At 45.3% G+C, this 13,363-nt stretch overlaps 1 protein-coding gene across 2 annotated transcripts; it reads right to left on the reverse strand.

Moving 5' to 3' along the window:
* Nucleotides 1-1,763: 1,763 nt before the first annotated feature.
* Nucleotides 1,764-13,154, reverse strand: LOC119165742 (uncharacterized). 2 transcript variants are annotated; one of them, XM_075871310.1, is made up of 4 exons: nucleotides 12,900-13,154; nucleotides 5,782-5,976; nucleotides 5,089-5,230; nucleotides 1,764-3,900 (listed from the first exon to the last, which is right to left on the reverse strand). In XM_075871310.1, the coding sequence occupies exons 1-4, from the start codon at nucleotides 12,992-12,994 to the stop codon at nucleotides 3,730-3,732; spliced, it is 603 nt and encodes a 200-aa protein (XP_075727425.1). In that variant the 5' UTR covers nucleotides 12,995-13,154; the 3' UTR covers nucleotides 1,764-3,729. The 2 variants fall into 2 exon arrangements, with proteins under 2 accessions (XP_075727425.1, XP_075727424.1); XM_075871309.1 differs by having other exon boundaries at nucleotides 5,782-5,980; nucleotides 12,904-13,152.
* Between the last annotated feature and the right edge of the window lie 209 nt (nucleotides 13,155-13,363).

The raw sequence follows: 13,363 nt of genomic DNA on the forward strand, positions 1-13,363 counted from the left end.
CATGGTTGTGCCCAAGCAGAAATATAATTTTGCCACTTCCAGTTCATCGCTATTTGTCGCAAAGCGATGTTCTCTTACGAGGTACGAAGTTACACAAAATGACGTAAACTTCTTCACCATACTTCTCAAAAGACGTCTTGAAGCGTTGACGGTGTCTTTAGCGCAGAGTGACATGTGCTTTCGGTCACAACTTGTTCAACCATCGACTAGTCAACAACTATGAATGATCAGCGTTGTTAGGGGGTGGTAGGTGGGCTTGCACCAGGCCAACGTGCAAAATGCGTTGTGTTTGGGACTATGCGAGTGCTGTAGAGCCACAATACTGCATACTCTTTAAAAGAAGTACCCTCTCTAACATGTGCTCTTTACTAGTACCTGTGTGCTGAGAAGAGCCGAAATTGGCTGTGACAGTAGTGCTTGAACTTGCAACAGCCCCACTTGGCTTCTGGAGGTGCGCCAGAGTACAATGAGATTACAGCAGCACGACTCAAAGAAACAAAAACCATATTTGCATAGCTCCTGCTGGAATAGTCTGCCGAAGGTAACGGCAATAATGGTGCCCGAGTAAGAAGTGGCAGTGCAATGCCATCCGAGTTGTCATACAGACGTTTCTGGAACTCCACCAACTCAACTTGATAGTCTTGAATGTAAACATTCGATAAATGTCTGGTTGGGTATGAAAATTGGGAAATGATTTAAACTTCAACCAAAAGTTTTGAAAAAACCCGACATTTCGGAACTGACTTGGTTCATTCCTCAGGGGAAACTGGGACTACGTAGAGAGGCGTCTTCAAAGCACTCGCGGGGTGGTTATTGACCTCTCTCTCTCTCTTCATTTGCAGTGGAGCACAGTTCATGTGTATACACTGGGGAAGGGTTCCAAGAGAGTGGTCGATGTTTTGGGCCGTTTGCTGTATATGCCACGACTACTCGAGTCGTGGCATATACATTAATATATTCACTGAAACTTCAAGGCAAAAATTGTCGCTGTCGTATCTCACTCGCCGTTAGTGGCTCTGGTAACCGGAACTGCTTTTTTTGGGGGTGTCCATTCGAAGAATAATTCAAAAAGATAATGGAGTGTTTCAGTGTTCAAGAGTATTTATATTCAATGACTATCAGCTTTGTCTCACTCAGACATTTCACAGAAATTTTTCTTCCTCGGGTTCTCTTCGAATCATCAAGTCTGTGATCACGTAAGCCATATCGGCACTCTGTCATTCCGATTTTGATGACTTTTTTTCACCTGCAGCAAATGTGTCCACTTTATTTTTCGTGTTAGCGAAAATGTTAGCGGCCTCACAGACCGAGCATGTCACTCCGGCATTTCTCTTGCGTCATTTCTGTAAAGCTGCAACATTTACCGCCATGGTCTTCGTCACCTTGCAAAAACACCTGATGACATTTTTTTTCGTAAAGCTCTACTTTGGACGAACAGTGCATTTCGTCACCAGAGTGTTTGTAGGTAACCAGCTCATGCGCTCTGTTTTCGCTCGCTCAAATAGTGACACATCCTGAACATTCACAATAGTGAAAATACGGCGAGCAACAGAAAGCAAAAAGGCCCGACTTGCGCGCACCCTATATACTTCAGTGTGTGTTTGTTCCATCCTCAAACTGTCACACCCTAAAAGGTTAGCAAAGCATTTCCATATTTCAAAATTTGGCTTATTGATGATGCCACCATTTAGCAAACTTCACAGATGCTTTTTCAGAGTGTCAATGAAGCAGAAAGTACAAATAAAGAGCAGTCCTTGCTTGGGAAAGTTTGAAGTTTGATTAGCTTTATTTCTTCAAATGCACCGGGGTGTTACACATATCTCAGTTCACTAAGCGTGTACACTTTTTGCTGTAATTGCACCATAAAACGTGTCGAACAATGATAACTATGTACTTATAACAAAACTACGTATGCAACTATTTTATTGGCCGTTCACCTCCGCTGCGAATATTTTTTTTTTCGGAGAGACACCGCAACTTGGCGAAACGGGCGATGTACTCTGCTTGGCAGTCCAAAATTTTCTATGAGATGACACCTTAAAAGTAACGTAAAGTAAAAATGCTACTGACATAAATGAATGACAAATACAAAAAATAAGAGCGAATGGGCCAAAAAAAGCGCCCTACTCACTACTTTTCTGCTCTTGAAAAACTACAGTTGATACATTGTTGGTGAATAACAAACCATAGTTTTAAAAATATTTTTTAACAGTGATAGCCTTATTATTGGCAAAATCAATTTTTCTGGTATATTCACGCCGACTACGTAAGCTGAAACAGTGGCTTCTATTTTGAAAAGACACTGATTACCTTTCTCGCGAAAACGAACTTTAGTCAATAAAATGGAGGTCCCGTCTGAGAAATCTCATATATAATGTTTCGTTGTTTCTGACATATTTTGCAACGCTCAGCCGATAATCATTGTTCATTCTTGTAAAACCACTTCCCGTTGTGCCAAAACTAAGGTCTTCTTTGAGCGTCACTGTGCGCAGCCCTGATAAAAACAAGGCATACTGTATTTTTAATGCAAATCGCAGACGTGAAGGCTGACTTCCTACGTTTCCGATTGGCATGGCAGCTGCAACCAGAGAAAATACATAAACAGATAGTTTCGGTACCATGGCGTCATCGGGAAAATCATAACATTATGTAAAGACTTGATGAAATTGGGGTGACTAGGAAGGTAAACGCTGCTTGAGAGCTTAGTCTTCCGATCTTCATCTGCTTGCTCAGTGAAAGCAGACACTGTTCGTCGCGGGGAATCCCAAGGATTAAAAATGGCATGATAAGAAATATATGAACATAAAATACGAGACCTTTGCCGAATTATTAAGACGAACGCCTTTAAATTCTTCTTCAAATGTGAAAACTGACCATCGGCGTCACGTCAACGCGATGAATGCGCAAAAAACTGCCCGTGATGACGTCAGCAATGGCGTCAGCGTGACGTGGGAAATTTATATAACTTGTGACGGCATGATGAAGTCACCGTGAGTTCATGTAGCGCGACGTCATCTTATGACGTCAACGCATGACACCGTTGCTTGGTTGAAGTTGGGCTGATCACGGAGGCCATGGCTAACAAAGCAGGTGCAGAGAGCTTTGAATAGTTTCTATCCTGGAGGCAGTGCAAAATCGCAGTTACACTGTAAACAAGTCATCACTCTCAAGGGTGTTTTTCGTGTCTATAACTAACACCCTACAATAGGAGTGTTTTAAATTGTACCTTTAAGCGTGCTTTGCTGTGTCTACAGCTAGCACCCATAACAAGGATGTTTTGGTCTTTCAAAACACCCTTATCGTAGGGTGTTAGTCATAGAAACGGCAAGCCTCCTTAAGGGTGCAAACTGGCTTATGGTGTAGGTACAGAAATCTCTTGGAAAGTGATGAGGAGGCTCAACACATGAATTCAGAAGAATAATAAGAAGACATCTCTCACCCTCGAGTCGTCTGCAGAAAGGAGCATGCAAGTTCCTTTGAGTTGCACTGCATAAAGGACTACGTGGGTTATTGACAATAGAACCACGAAAGTAGTGCAGATTTCGTTTCCACAACTGCATACTACACCTGATGGTAGTTTTCGCTCCTTTACATCAACTTGGGAGTCGCAGTTTGAACACCGTTAGTTAAAAGGTGCAGTGAAGTCTGAGTGTTTCAGCACCTAATCTCTTTTTACACAATTAAGCGTGTGCTTGCGACAAACTTCTTTCACGCTCATTTTCGTGACCTCTACTGACATCGCAATGTAAACAGAGAAACAGTGAGAATCCACGACGCATGCAAGGCTGTAAGCGCAGAAGCGAATGAGCCTGCCATGGGCGGAATGTCGACGGGGAAGGACACAAAGCCAGTGACATTGCCACCATCCTTGAAGGTGAAGTTGAAGGTCTTCATCGTATTCTGAAATGTGGAAACACAAGAAACGTTTATCAGTGCTCAGTATTTTATGAATGTGGTATTCAAGACTGCCCTATAGGGCAGCCACTCCTGGACATGTTATGCCGAAGTAAAGATTGAACAGCACCAAAGCCAGGCTGTGCGCCTACTTCATTCATTTGGTAACTGTAGTCTGCTATTCTAATCGTGCACTGGTTTTTGCTAAATAGTGGTGTAAAATCAGAGGAGGTCCTTCTATATAAAGCCCACTCTTCAATAGTCTTGGTCAAAAAAGTGCATTTGCAATCGTAAGGCTTTCCAAGCAGTGTGACCTGAACGTTTGCGGGAGTGGAGACTACCTATAATTTTGCCCGAATCTTCTGCAACAAATTTATGTTCATCTTTTTATTAGAATAGCTATTCTATTTACACTTGCTTTGCATTTTCGCCGGGCGAAAATGCACAGCGAAGGTGCAAAAAAGCGAACGTCATGGCGAAATTCGCTATCACGTTCCGTATAAAGGCTGCATAAATGTGCGTGTGAATGAAAGTTTAAAAACCTGGTGGTGGACACGGCTTCTAGAGATATGATACGCGCCATTGTGTCCACAACTGTGACATAGCACCGCTTGTCGCGCGTTAAATGTGTGAGTGAAAACTTACGAATGTTACCAACGGACACAGCTGAACAAACCGTTAAGGGTTACTGGATGTTCCACACGAAGTCCAAAACGATAACATCTCCCAACGCGTCTAAACGTTCAATTTGCGAATGAAACTTACGAAGGCAGCCAATAGGCGTCACTTCAGCGGAGATGAAACGCGCCGGCCGGCTACTTGAGTGGAATGAGAATGGAGGGTGCCAGTGAAAGGAGGAGGGAAAGCTGGGTTGTAGCTGCGATTTTTCATCACATGGGTGTAGTCGCGCGTGCACTATCTCGACACAGATTAGCACATTGACCTTATCTTCATAAGGTATGAGCTCTCACCGCTAATTTTGCGTTGAAGTAAAGGCACCTGCTTTGCTCGCTGTAGCGGCAATATTTACTCAAGCCAGCACTTGGTACAATGGCGCTAGCCAGCATTATGGAGAACTTCACTGCTAACCTGATTTCGTATAACATTGCAGATCATTGCTATTGCGTTAATTACTTTGGCACTGTTACTTTTAATTCTACTCGTAAATTCGCGTAAATAAGTACATCAACTCACTCCTGAAGTCAGGTACTTGTTTTTCGCAAGGTCCAGCGTCATATTGACAGGGTACTTTCCAACTGGAATGGGGCATGTGTTATTCCATGCCTTTGTCACCTCCTTCTCCATGGTAGAGTTGCCATCGCAGAGGTGGTACAGGCTTAAAATCGAAATAACAAAGATTTCATTATCTTCGAAAAAAATAGGTAGGAACATGCTGGCACACAAAACGTAGACAACATCCTAGATTACGTGGGCCCCCCATGCTTTACAGGCGTCTGCTGAAATCTCAGGAACTGGCACATCTGACGAGTAATGTGACGCTGGGAATTTCCACGCGTGAGGTGCCCTTCCGCTGGCACCGTTAAAATATCTATATAGTCACCTCATTCTTCATATTTTTATAGCACTGCAAATATTTATAGCACTGGAAAACGGCTTTAATGGGCGTGATACTCAATACTACTTGTAAAATTGTTTTTTATGAATCATCTAGAATACAGAAAACTGAGCGTATCGTTAATTGCTGATATGGAAGCACCCAGCGCTGTTACCGGTATAGTGGTCACCGACCAACACAAACCAATAAAATAAGAATCATCCTCAGATTACAGCCACCTTCTGTATAACACCACGCGTCAAAGAGCATTAATAAGAACTCCACTCGGAATATATGACTAGCGAATCGAAGCGTTTCCTATCTACCCTTACCAAGAACCAATGTCGTCAAGGCACGGTATCGAGGACTCCACTCCGTTCTCAGTAATATTCACACCGAGCGTTGGATGAGTTTTCAACGACATGGTAACGTCGATGTGGAACGACACGTTGAGGGTGTTCTTTCCGGGATCGCTGGCCACGGTGACGTTGAATACGGTCACTTCGTTGCTGATGGTCACATTCTGGCTACCTGTGAGAGAGAAGTTGTATTTTAGCCTTGTATTATGTCACTTTCAACTCAATTTCGATTTTTATTTCCCCAATAATGGTGGAATCCTCGACCCGAAAAAGGGTGTTATTTTCACTAGATGAACGTTCGGACCCCCGATTGCAAGACGTACAAGGAGGAAAATAATAAGGTCATGTAAGTATGTATGACTTGCAGCAAGGGAGCGCGTGGCCTTATTTGTTCAAATGTCGCGCATGGTTATGACTTGTTAGTATTTCAACAATTTATTATTAGTTTCTCATTTGGGATTATACTCGAATGAGAAAAAAAGAGTTTAGTATTGAAGATAAGGTCTAGTGAAAGCCACGAACTCGTGAAGCCGCGCGCACCCTTGTTGCGATTGATATTGAGCGCGACTGTGCATATGGCATACTCACTGTGACTTGCAACACGATGGCGCTTCAAATACTGAAAATAGGTTATTTGCATGTGGTAATTAAAACTAGTATGAGCGCTACACAAAAAAGAAAGAATCAACACGAATTCAATGCGATAGTTTCGCAATAATTCCGGTGTTGGCGTCGTTGGTTGTGAGCGAAAAATCATCATTTTTCGTGACCGAAAAATCGAGAGAGATGCAAATAATAAACGAAAAGAAAATCTGGGTCTCACTGGGGATTCGCCGGGTTGTTCGCGAGGCAAGCGAGTATGTTACAAAACACTAACGCCTCTGCTTGTGAAAGTAGGGCTTGAAGTACGCATTAAAAACAGAATATTGCTTTCACGTAAACACAAAGCTTAAGGGTCCCCGATTTTGGAAAAATAAAAAAAAAATTTCGTAAAAGTGGGCTGTAACAGGTAAATTTGTCTCGGTGTTAAATCAGTTCGTAATCAGTCATTTTATACAATTAGTATACTGCGCACAATCGCTTACACCGTTATTTCTTAGTTATGTCAATTGCTGGTTAATGGAGCGTACTTGACAATACTGGAAACATATATCCAACGCTTTGTCTATCAAATTTGTTCTTTGAAAAAAGGTGCTTGCCTATACTCATTGTTGTACGTGGGTACGGGGTGCTTTCGTACGCAATCAATATTTATTAATATCCAATCGCTCACTTTACAACTCTGCCACAGGCAAGGTTAACGGAACAAGCTTGCGTGGGTGAACTCGTTCGTAATTATCACCCTTACTGGTACTCGCTTTATTGTTTGGTACACTATTAAGTGTTCTGTTGCGTTTGAATAAATCTATAGACCTGATATTCAAAACTTCATCACCCTGAAATATCCTGCATTATTTGCCCATGCGGGTTTCAAAGTGCGCATTCCATAGGGGTCCCGGTTTCTTTTTCAATCACTATTGCATTAAAATGAACAATCTTGAAGCGTTAAAATGACAGTGTACTAAGGCGGATAAACTGACACGTCATTATTTAAGCGTTTCACCCGCTTTGGTGATGCAATACCTTCTGGTCCAAACAACAGCCCTACTCAGTTACACTGCAGGAAATAAGATTTTTCGAGTACCATAAGATCCCAAGAAAGCAACCAATCCTCTTTCCTTTGGCCATTTTTACTGTTGTTATGCACTTGTCGAAGGCTAATGAAAATATGCATCTTATATACAGCATTTCATTGGACGCACAAGTGTACATGCATGGCTAAGTATCAGCGGCAGTTCCGCCGCCATTTCAAACTTTTATCAGTGACCAACTCCCTCCGAACAGTGTTGGATTATCTTTCACAGCAGGGCGTGCTTGTGCTTGATGGGGTGTTTACGGTACGATTGATTTCATTTCTCGTAGCCACTAACACTCCTAGATAACAAATGTCTCATCCATCGCCCTTCTAAGGATTTCTTTGTTTGCCGATCTTAGTTACCCACGCGGTTTAGTGCGCATTGAGCTTGCTGAAATAGACTGACTGTATTGTCGCGAGAGCAAAGTTTCGCGGAAAACGTTCTTTTACGGCTCACAAGCGGAGCAGTCAAGGTCGCCCCCGTTCGGGATTAGAAGGGGAAAGCTTACTCGGAAAAGCGTCTAGCAAGAGGCAGGTCCGGCGCCACCGTCTGAGTCTAAGCCATTGTTAACAGGCACGCGTGTCATTGAGAATGACATGGGGACGCGACCACTTAGCCTGACCGAGACATAGTGGCGGCAGGTAAACGGCCATATTCTCCCGCGCTGTTGTTAGGATGTCGGGGCGCCTCGCTGTCGCATGTACACCTGGTAAGCGGACGGAGCCCAATGGTGTACCCATCGCTTTTAAGGACGCTTCTAGGAAGCAACAATTAACGAAAGAACTGACGGGGCTCGAGCGTGAGAACGGCCGCCGACTGAAGTCGGCCGAGGGAGGTAGCACGAGTAATGTTGAACAGCACGGCCTGGCATGGGAGAGAGTGTCCCATGCGGAGAACCTATCCCTTTGCGTGTTTCATTTGGTAAGGAGGTTTTTACAAATGTAGTGCCTTTTATGAAAGTGTTTCTGTGATTGGTTGTGATGATGCGAGTCCCAACATGTGATTGGTTTTTGTGAAGACTCTTTGTTCGACCAAGGGTTAAAAAGAGGATGTTTGAATTTGAAAAGTGAGCGGAGTCGGGGTCAACAGCGGATCTCACCACCGGAGACCAGCTATGCAGGCCGAGGGGTATGCCACCACTTTCTATGTTTTGTCTTTTTGACCCAGTGCATTTTGTAAATTGAAGTTGTGTTAGCTAAATAAACCCCCAATGAGTGCTCCCCGAAATCATCGTGTCGACTTCTTATCGATTGCCTCCGCGAAGTTTCACCCACACTTATTCGTATCCCTGGTCGTCCGATGCGCCTAACTTTGAACAACCCCGACGTTTCGCTACAGTATTTTAATAGGACGGGCACGAACTCGTATTCCAACTCAAATAAATGAGGCTTAAAATATGAGCTGATTGGGCATGACGATTAAGGTACGTGTCGTACAGCGGAAGCTTTCGCAGTGACAATGTCTCGTTTCCTACCTCGAAGCTCTCTACTGCTACGTCCGCCAAGGCTTTATAGATTTACTAAATCTTCAAGTGCATTATATACATAACAAAAAAATATTGCCCGCAGCTTCTCTCGGGGGAACACTGAGGAGGATGCGGAGCGTAACTCACGCTAGCCGAGGGAGCTCGACCGGCAATCAACGACTGCTTGCACGTAGCACACACGACGTAGTCGGCATAGTCGGTGCCCTTTCCAAACGTATCGCAAAGAACCGACAACGCTTTGGAGTTGTTCTGAATGTTGCCGATCCGAGTTAAGTTGTTATCGAACCAAAGACGATCACACACCTTGCAGGTGTGGCCGAAGCTTCGGTCGAGGAAGTCGCGCTTGAAGCGAGCATTGGGCGTGGCATACTGCTTGGCGCGCCACACCGCTACCTCGGCGCGCTTGCGCTCGTGGGCAGCATCGGGATCGGCCTCTCGTCGCCGACGCTTGCACTCGGCTTCCCGTTTTCGAAAGTCCGGGTCCTCTTGTCGACGCTTACGTTTCAAAGCGGCCGAATCCGGTGCTACTGCTCGACGCTGACGTCTCTCAGCGGCTTCACGTTCTCTAAGTTGAGCATCTTCCGCTCGATGCCGACGTTTACGTTCGGCATCGCGAGCTCTTCTCCGCGCTGCCTTGTCTTCGGACGACGACTTGGTTGCGGTTCTGCCAACACTTTGGCCGGCGCTGGTCGAAGGGACGTCGATCATTGCGACCTCGGATGTCGACGCGCCGTACAAACCAACCGACGAGCGGCAACTGAGCGAGCGAGCACCGACCTTGAGTATATATACAGCGCGACGGCGCATGCACTGTCAGCTGTCGAATGTTCGAGAAGGGGGAGAAGCGCAACGGCGCATGCGCGCGCGTCAGCTGCCGATGTTCTCGAAGCGCGACGGCGCATGCGCGCGCGTCAGCTGCCGATGTTCTCGAAGCGTGACGGCGCATGGGCGCTACATTATACAGCTAGCGAATGTTCGTGAAGAGGAGAAGCGCACGCGGTGTGTAGAGGAGGAAGGGTGCACAGATGGTGGAGGAGTGAAGCGCGCGCGGTGTGTAGAGGAGGAAGGGATGCACAGATGGTGGAAGGAGGAGGAGGAAGCTTGCGGACGGCGCCGTACTACAAGCCTCGAGTATTAGATGCTCCGCATCTAAAATGCGTGAGTTCCGCTATTACTAGTTGGATGCATTATTAGGAGGTATTTCGAGTGATACAAGTCAGTTTGACATATTACGAACGGCGTGTCGTCCACCTCCTCAGGTTATACGTTTCCGCTTGTGCAGAATTAAAAATAAATTAAAACCCCAGAATGTGTCCAAATTTTTCTGAAGGGTCCAATGGAGCTCTCGGAAGCATACTTGGTTAATGAATACGAAGGCCGTCGAAGACGGCTGCCACCTGCTCAGTTCCCAAAAACAGTATAGCAGAGACCCAAAAGTCAAGAGAATCGAAGAACCACACTGATAAAGTCGCATATAAATAGCGCAACGGGATTACCTGTAAGACACCAAGTTGTTTGGGCAAAAAAGTTAGCAGTGGCTTAGCTCAGCTATTTCGGGGTATACGAAGCGGGGGCTACGGACAGACGGATGGATGGACGGATGAGCGCACGATCGGTCGGACGGACGGACGGATGGATTGACGCACGGTTTAGCAAGCGGCTCACGCGGATCAAGCAATAGCCCACTAGTGAGACGTAAATCCGGGCGATTCCAGACTTTCTATGGCCCGCGAATTGTGCGCCTTGTGACGTCACTGCTCCTGGCGCATGCGCATAGCTGCTCTCGATAAGTCGTGCGCAACTGCTGAACCTCGGCCAGTGTAGTGTACATTACAATATACGATTTCTAAGTTAACCATCTCAAGCCATTTTGCTGTCCTACTTTGAATTTTTTTCAGACGCAGCGTGTTCTTAAGTGGCATTGAGAAAGAGCATCCTGTGACTTTCTGTTCCATCCAGCCACTTCCTGTTCCGAGTGCTTGAGTCAACCTGCATTCAACCACCTGTTGGAGCGACACTTGAAATCGCATATAGGATTTTATTTGACTCAAGCTAAAAACATCTTATGTGGGCCAGTTCATCTGCATTCTCAACACATTCTGAAGCTGAATGCATCACCGTTCATATTTGTTAATTCTTTACTTGAACATAACGCCAATAGCGGCTCAAATAATACACATACTTTTCTAAAGAAAGTGTAGGGTTCAACGTTTAGCTAACACGAACCCTAAGGTGTCAAACGAAACTCGCAGCTGGGCAATATTATCGCAGTAGCGTTAAAGAGCTCGTTTTGATGAAATCGCTGTGTCCGTGGTTGTGACCAGAAAATGAGCGTTGTCCGTGACGGGGAATAGAGAAAGATGCTGAAAAATAAATTATCGAAACACTTGGTTTGAGTAAGCACCGAAGCCGGGATTCCTACGTGACAATCATGTGTTCTATCACATCACCCGACTGCTCGGAACTGCTTCGGAAACACTTACTACATGGATGTCATGTATTGGGAGGAGTCTGCTTTGTGCACGTAGTGTTGATTTTATTGACTGATTTGTAGGGTTTAACGTCCCGAAACCACCACCTGATTATGAGAGACGCTGTAGTGGAGAGCTCCGAAAATTTTGACCTCCTGGGGTTCTTTAAGGTGCACCCGAATCTGAGCACACGGGCCTACAACGTTTCCGCCTCCATCGGAGTACGCATGTAAAACTGCGTGGCCGAAACGTAGAATAATGCCAGATGTCAACACGGGTGAATCGCCCAAAGAGTAAGCTTTTTTTTAAAGGGCGACAAATTTTAAAGCACGCAGACATGCTTAGCCATCACCACGACCAACAGCAGCAGCAGCAAGAGCATCAACAAAGTGAGCTGTTCCCGTGTACCGTTCTTCTGTGCCGTTTTGCTGTTCCCGTGTTGCCTGCCGCTTAGTGGACCTTTCGGTGATCAGCAAAAGTAATAAATATGGCAAATGGGGCCCTGCGCAACTGCGCTTACGGTATAGGCATTCTAGGAACGTTTTAAACAGCCAATGTTCCGCGCACAGGCGCTCGTTTCCTCGTGGCCTGGTTGAGAAACGCACAAAAGATTGACGGTTTACGCTACGATTGAGCGAGAGCGGTGCACAGAGGGCGGCCACACCTCCTAGTCCTCTGAGGGTAGTGCCAATCTGCCCCAGACCTTTGCCCAGTGAAACCTGTTCACTGAAATCTTATGCAGTGGGGTTAAGGAGACTCAGACTTGTCGTTATATTGCGACCGAGAGCCCTTGATGTTGCATTCCGAGAACATCTGACTTCCTACATTGACCCTGTTGGAAACTCTGCATGGTGTGGACGTATAGACGTGGATAGACGAAGACGAGTAGTAGAGTAGATGTTTGTCTAGTTGAGGACTGTTATTTTTTTCGTACGTGATGGACGGTATTGCGCTTAGCGCGAATAGGCGCTGCGGTGGGATTTTCCACGCCACCTTTGGTGTGGAAACTTGGGACTGTACTCACTTTTTTCTTCAGGGTAGGATGGTGGCTCGTTCTTTTTTCAGACCCTCCGAAAGGCAAAGCCATTTATTTATTTATTTTTTTATTTATTCATTTATTTATTTATTTAACTATTTATTTATTTATTTATTTATTTATCAAATACTGCAGACACGTAGTCCAAGCAGGGAGGGCAAACAAAATTTTAGTGGGTAGGCCGTTCTTACATAGAGCTTAACGCGTCAGTTTAATTTTTTTTTCAGGCTTCTTTTTTTTTGTCAGACCTCACCAACCACCAAGGGAGTGGTGAGGGGAGCTCTGGTGGAATCGGCACCCTCACCCTTGATGATTTCACGCATTTGAGTTTTGTATCATGAAACCACCACACCTTCTTAAACACCAGTTCTTCGATGATATCGCGTTAGAACGTTAGCACAATTGGCCGTTTCACATGCCACTCACCCATACGCATAGTCAGCATGGGAACCTGTAGGCTGGATGCCGAAGTCGCTCTTGAAGCAAAAACAAAGGCGCACACCAGGGCTAGCAACATCACGATTTGCGATTTCGACTTTCACGGTTCATAAAATCATCAAAAAACGAGCACAAAGAACCATTCAGTTCCTATGAAGACGGGCTGATCGCTGTAGGAAACTGGAAAACGTGTGGCGAATGGCTGATTCCACGACCAAGACCTGACTTTGCCTAACTGCGCATGCGCACACAGGTGTTTTCAAGTGCGCCATAAATCAGTCTGTTTCCGGCCCTTCCGATGACTCACAAGCTCGCACATGCCGACGAGCACATGCAAGCTATTTGGTGGGCCTACAGCGCATACTGGAATGCTAGACAAGGCTGCAGCTGGATTCATCTCCAGCAAAGTAATCCTAGTGGGCTTTTTTTTTTGTTTTGAAAAATGTCA

The sequence above is a fragment of the Rhipicephalus microplus genome, chromosome 8 (genome assembly GCF_043290135.1).
Source record: "Rhipicephalus microplus isolate Deutch F79 chromosome 8, USDA_Rmic, whole genome shotgun sequence".
Lineage (NCBI taxonomy): Eukaryota > Metazoa > Arthropoda > Arachnida > Ixodida > Ixodidae > Rhipicephalus > Rhipicephalus microplus.

What these genes read in the sequence shown, in the direction of transcription:
- LOC119165742 (XM_075871310.1), bottom strand. Translation starts at nt 12,994, where the DNA reads ATGTTGCTAGCCCTGGTGTGCGCCTTTGTTTTTGCTTCAAGAGCGACT. An exon ending in CTGACTATGCGTATGGGTGA is followed by an intron (nt 5,977 to 12,899) that starts GTGGCATGTGAA and finishes TCTCACAGGTAG; the next exon opens with CCAGAATGTGACCATCAGCA. An exon ending in ACAAGTACCTGACTTCAGGA is followed by an intron (nt 3,901 to 5,088) that starts GTGAGTTGATGT and finishes TCCACATTTCAG; the next exon opens with AATACGATGAAGACCTTCAA.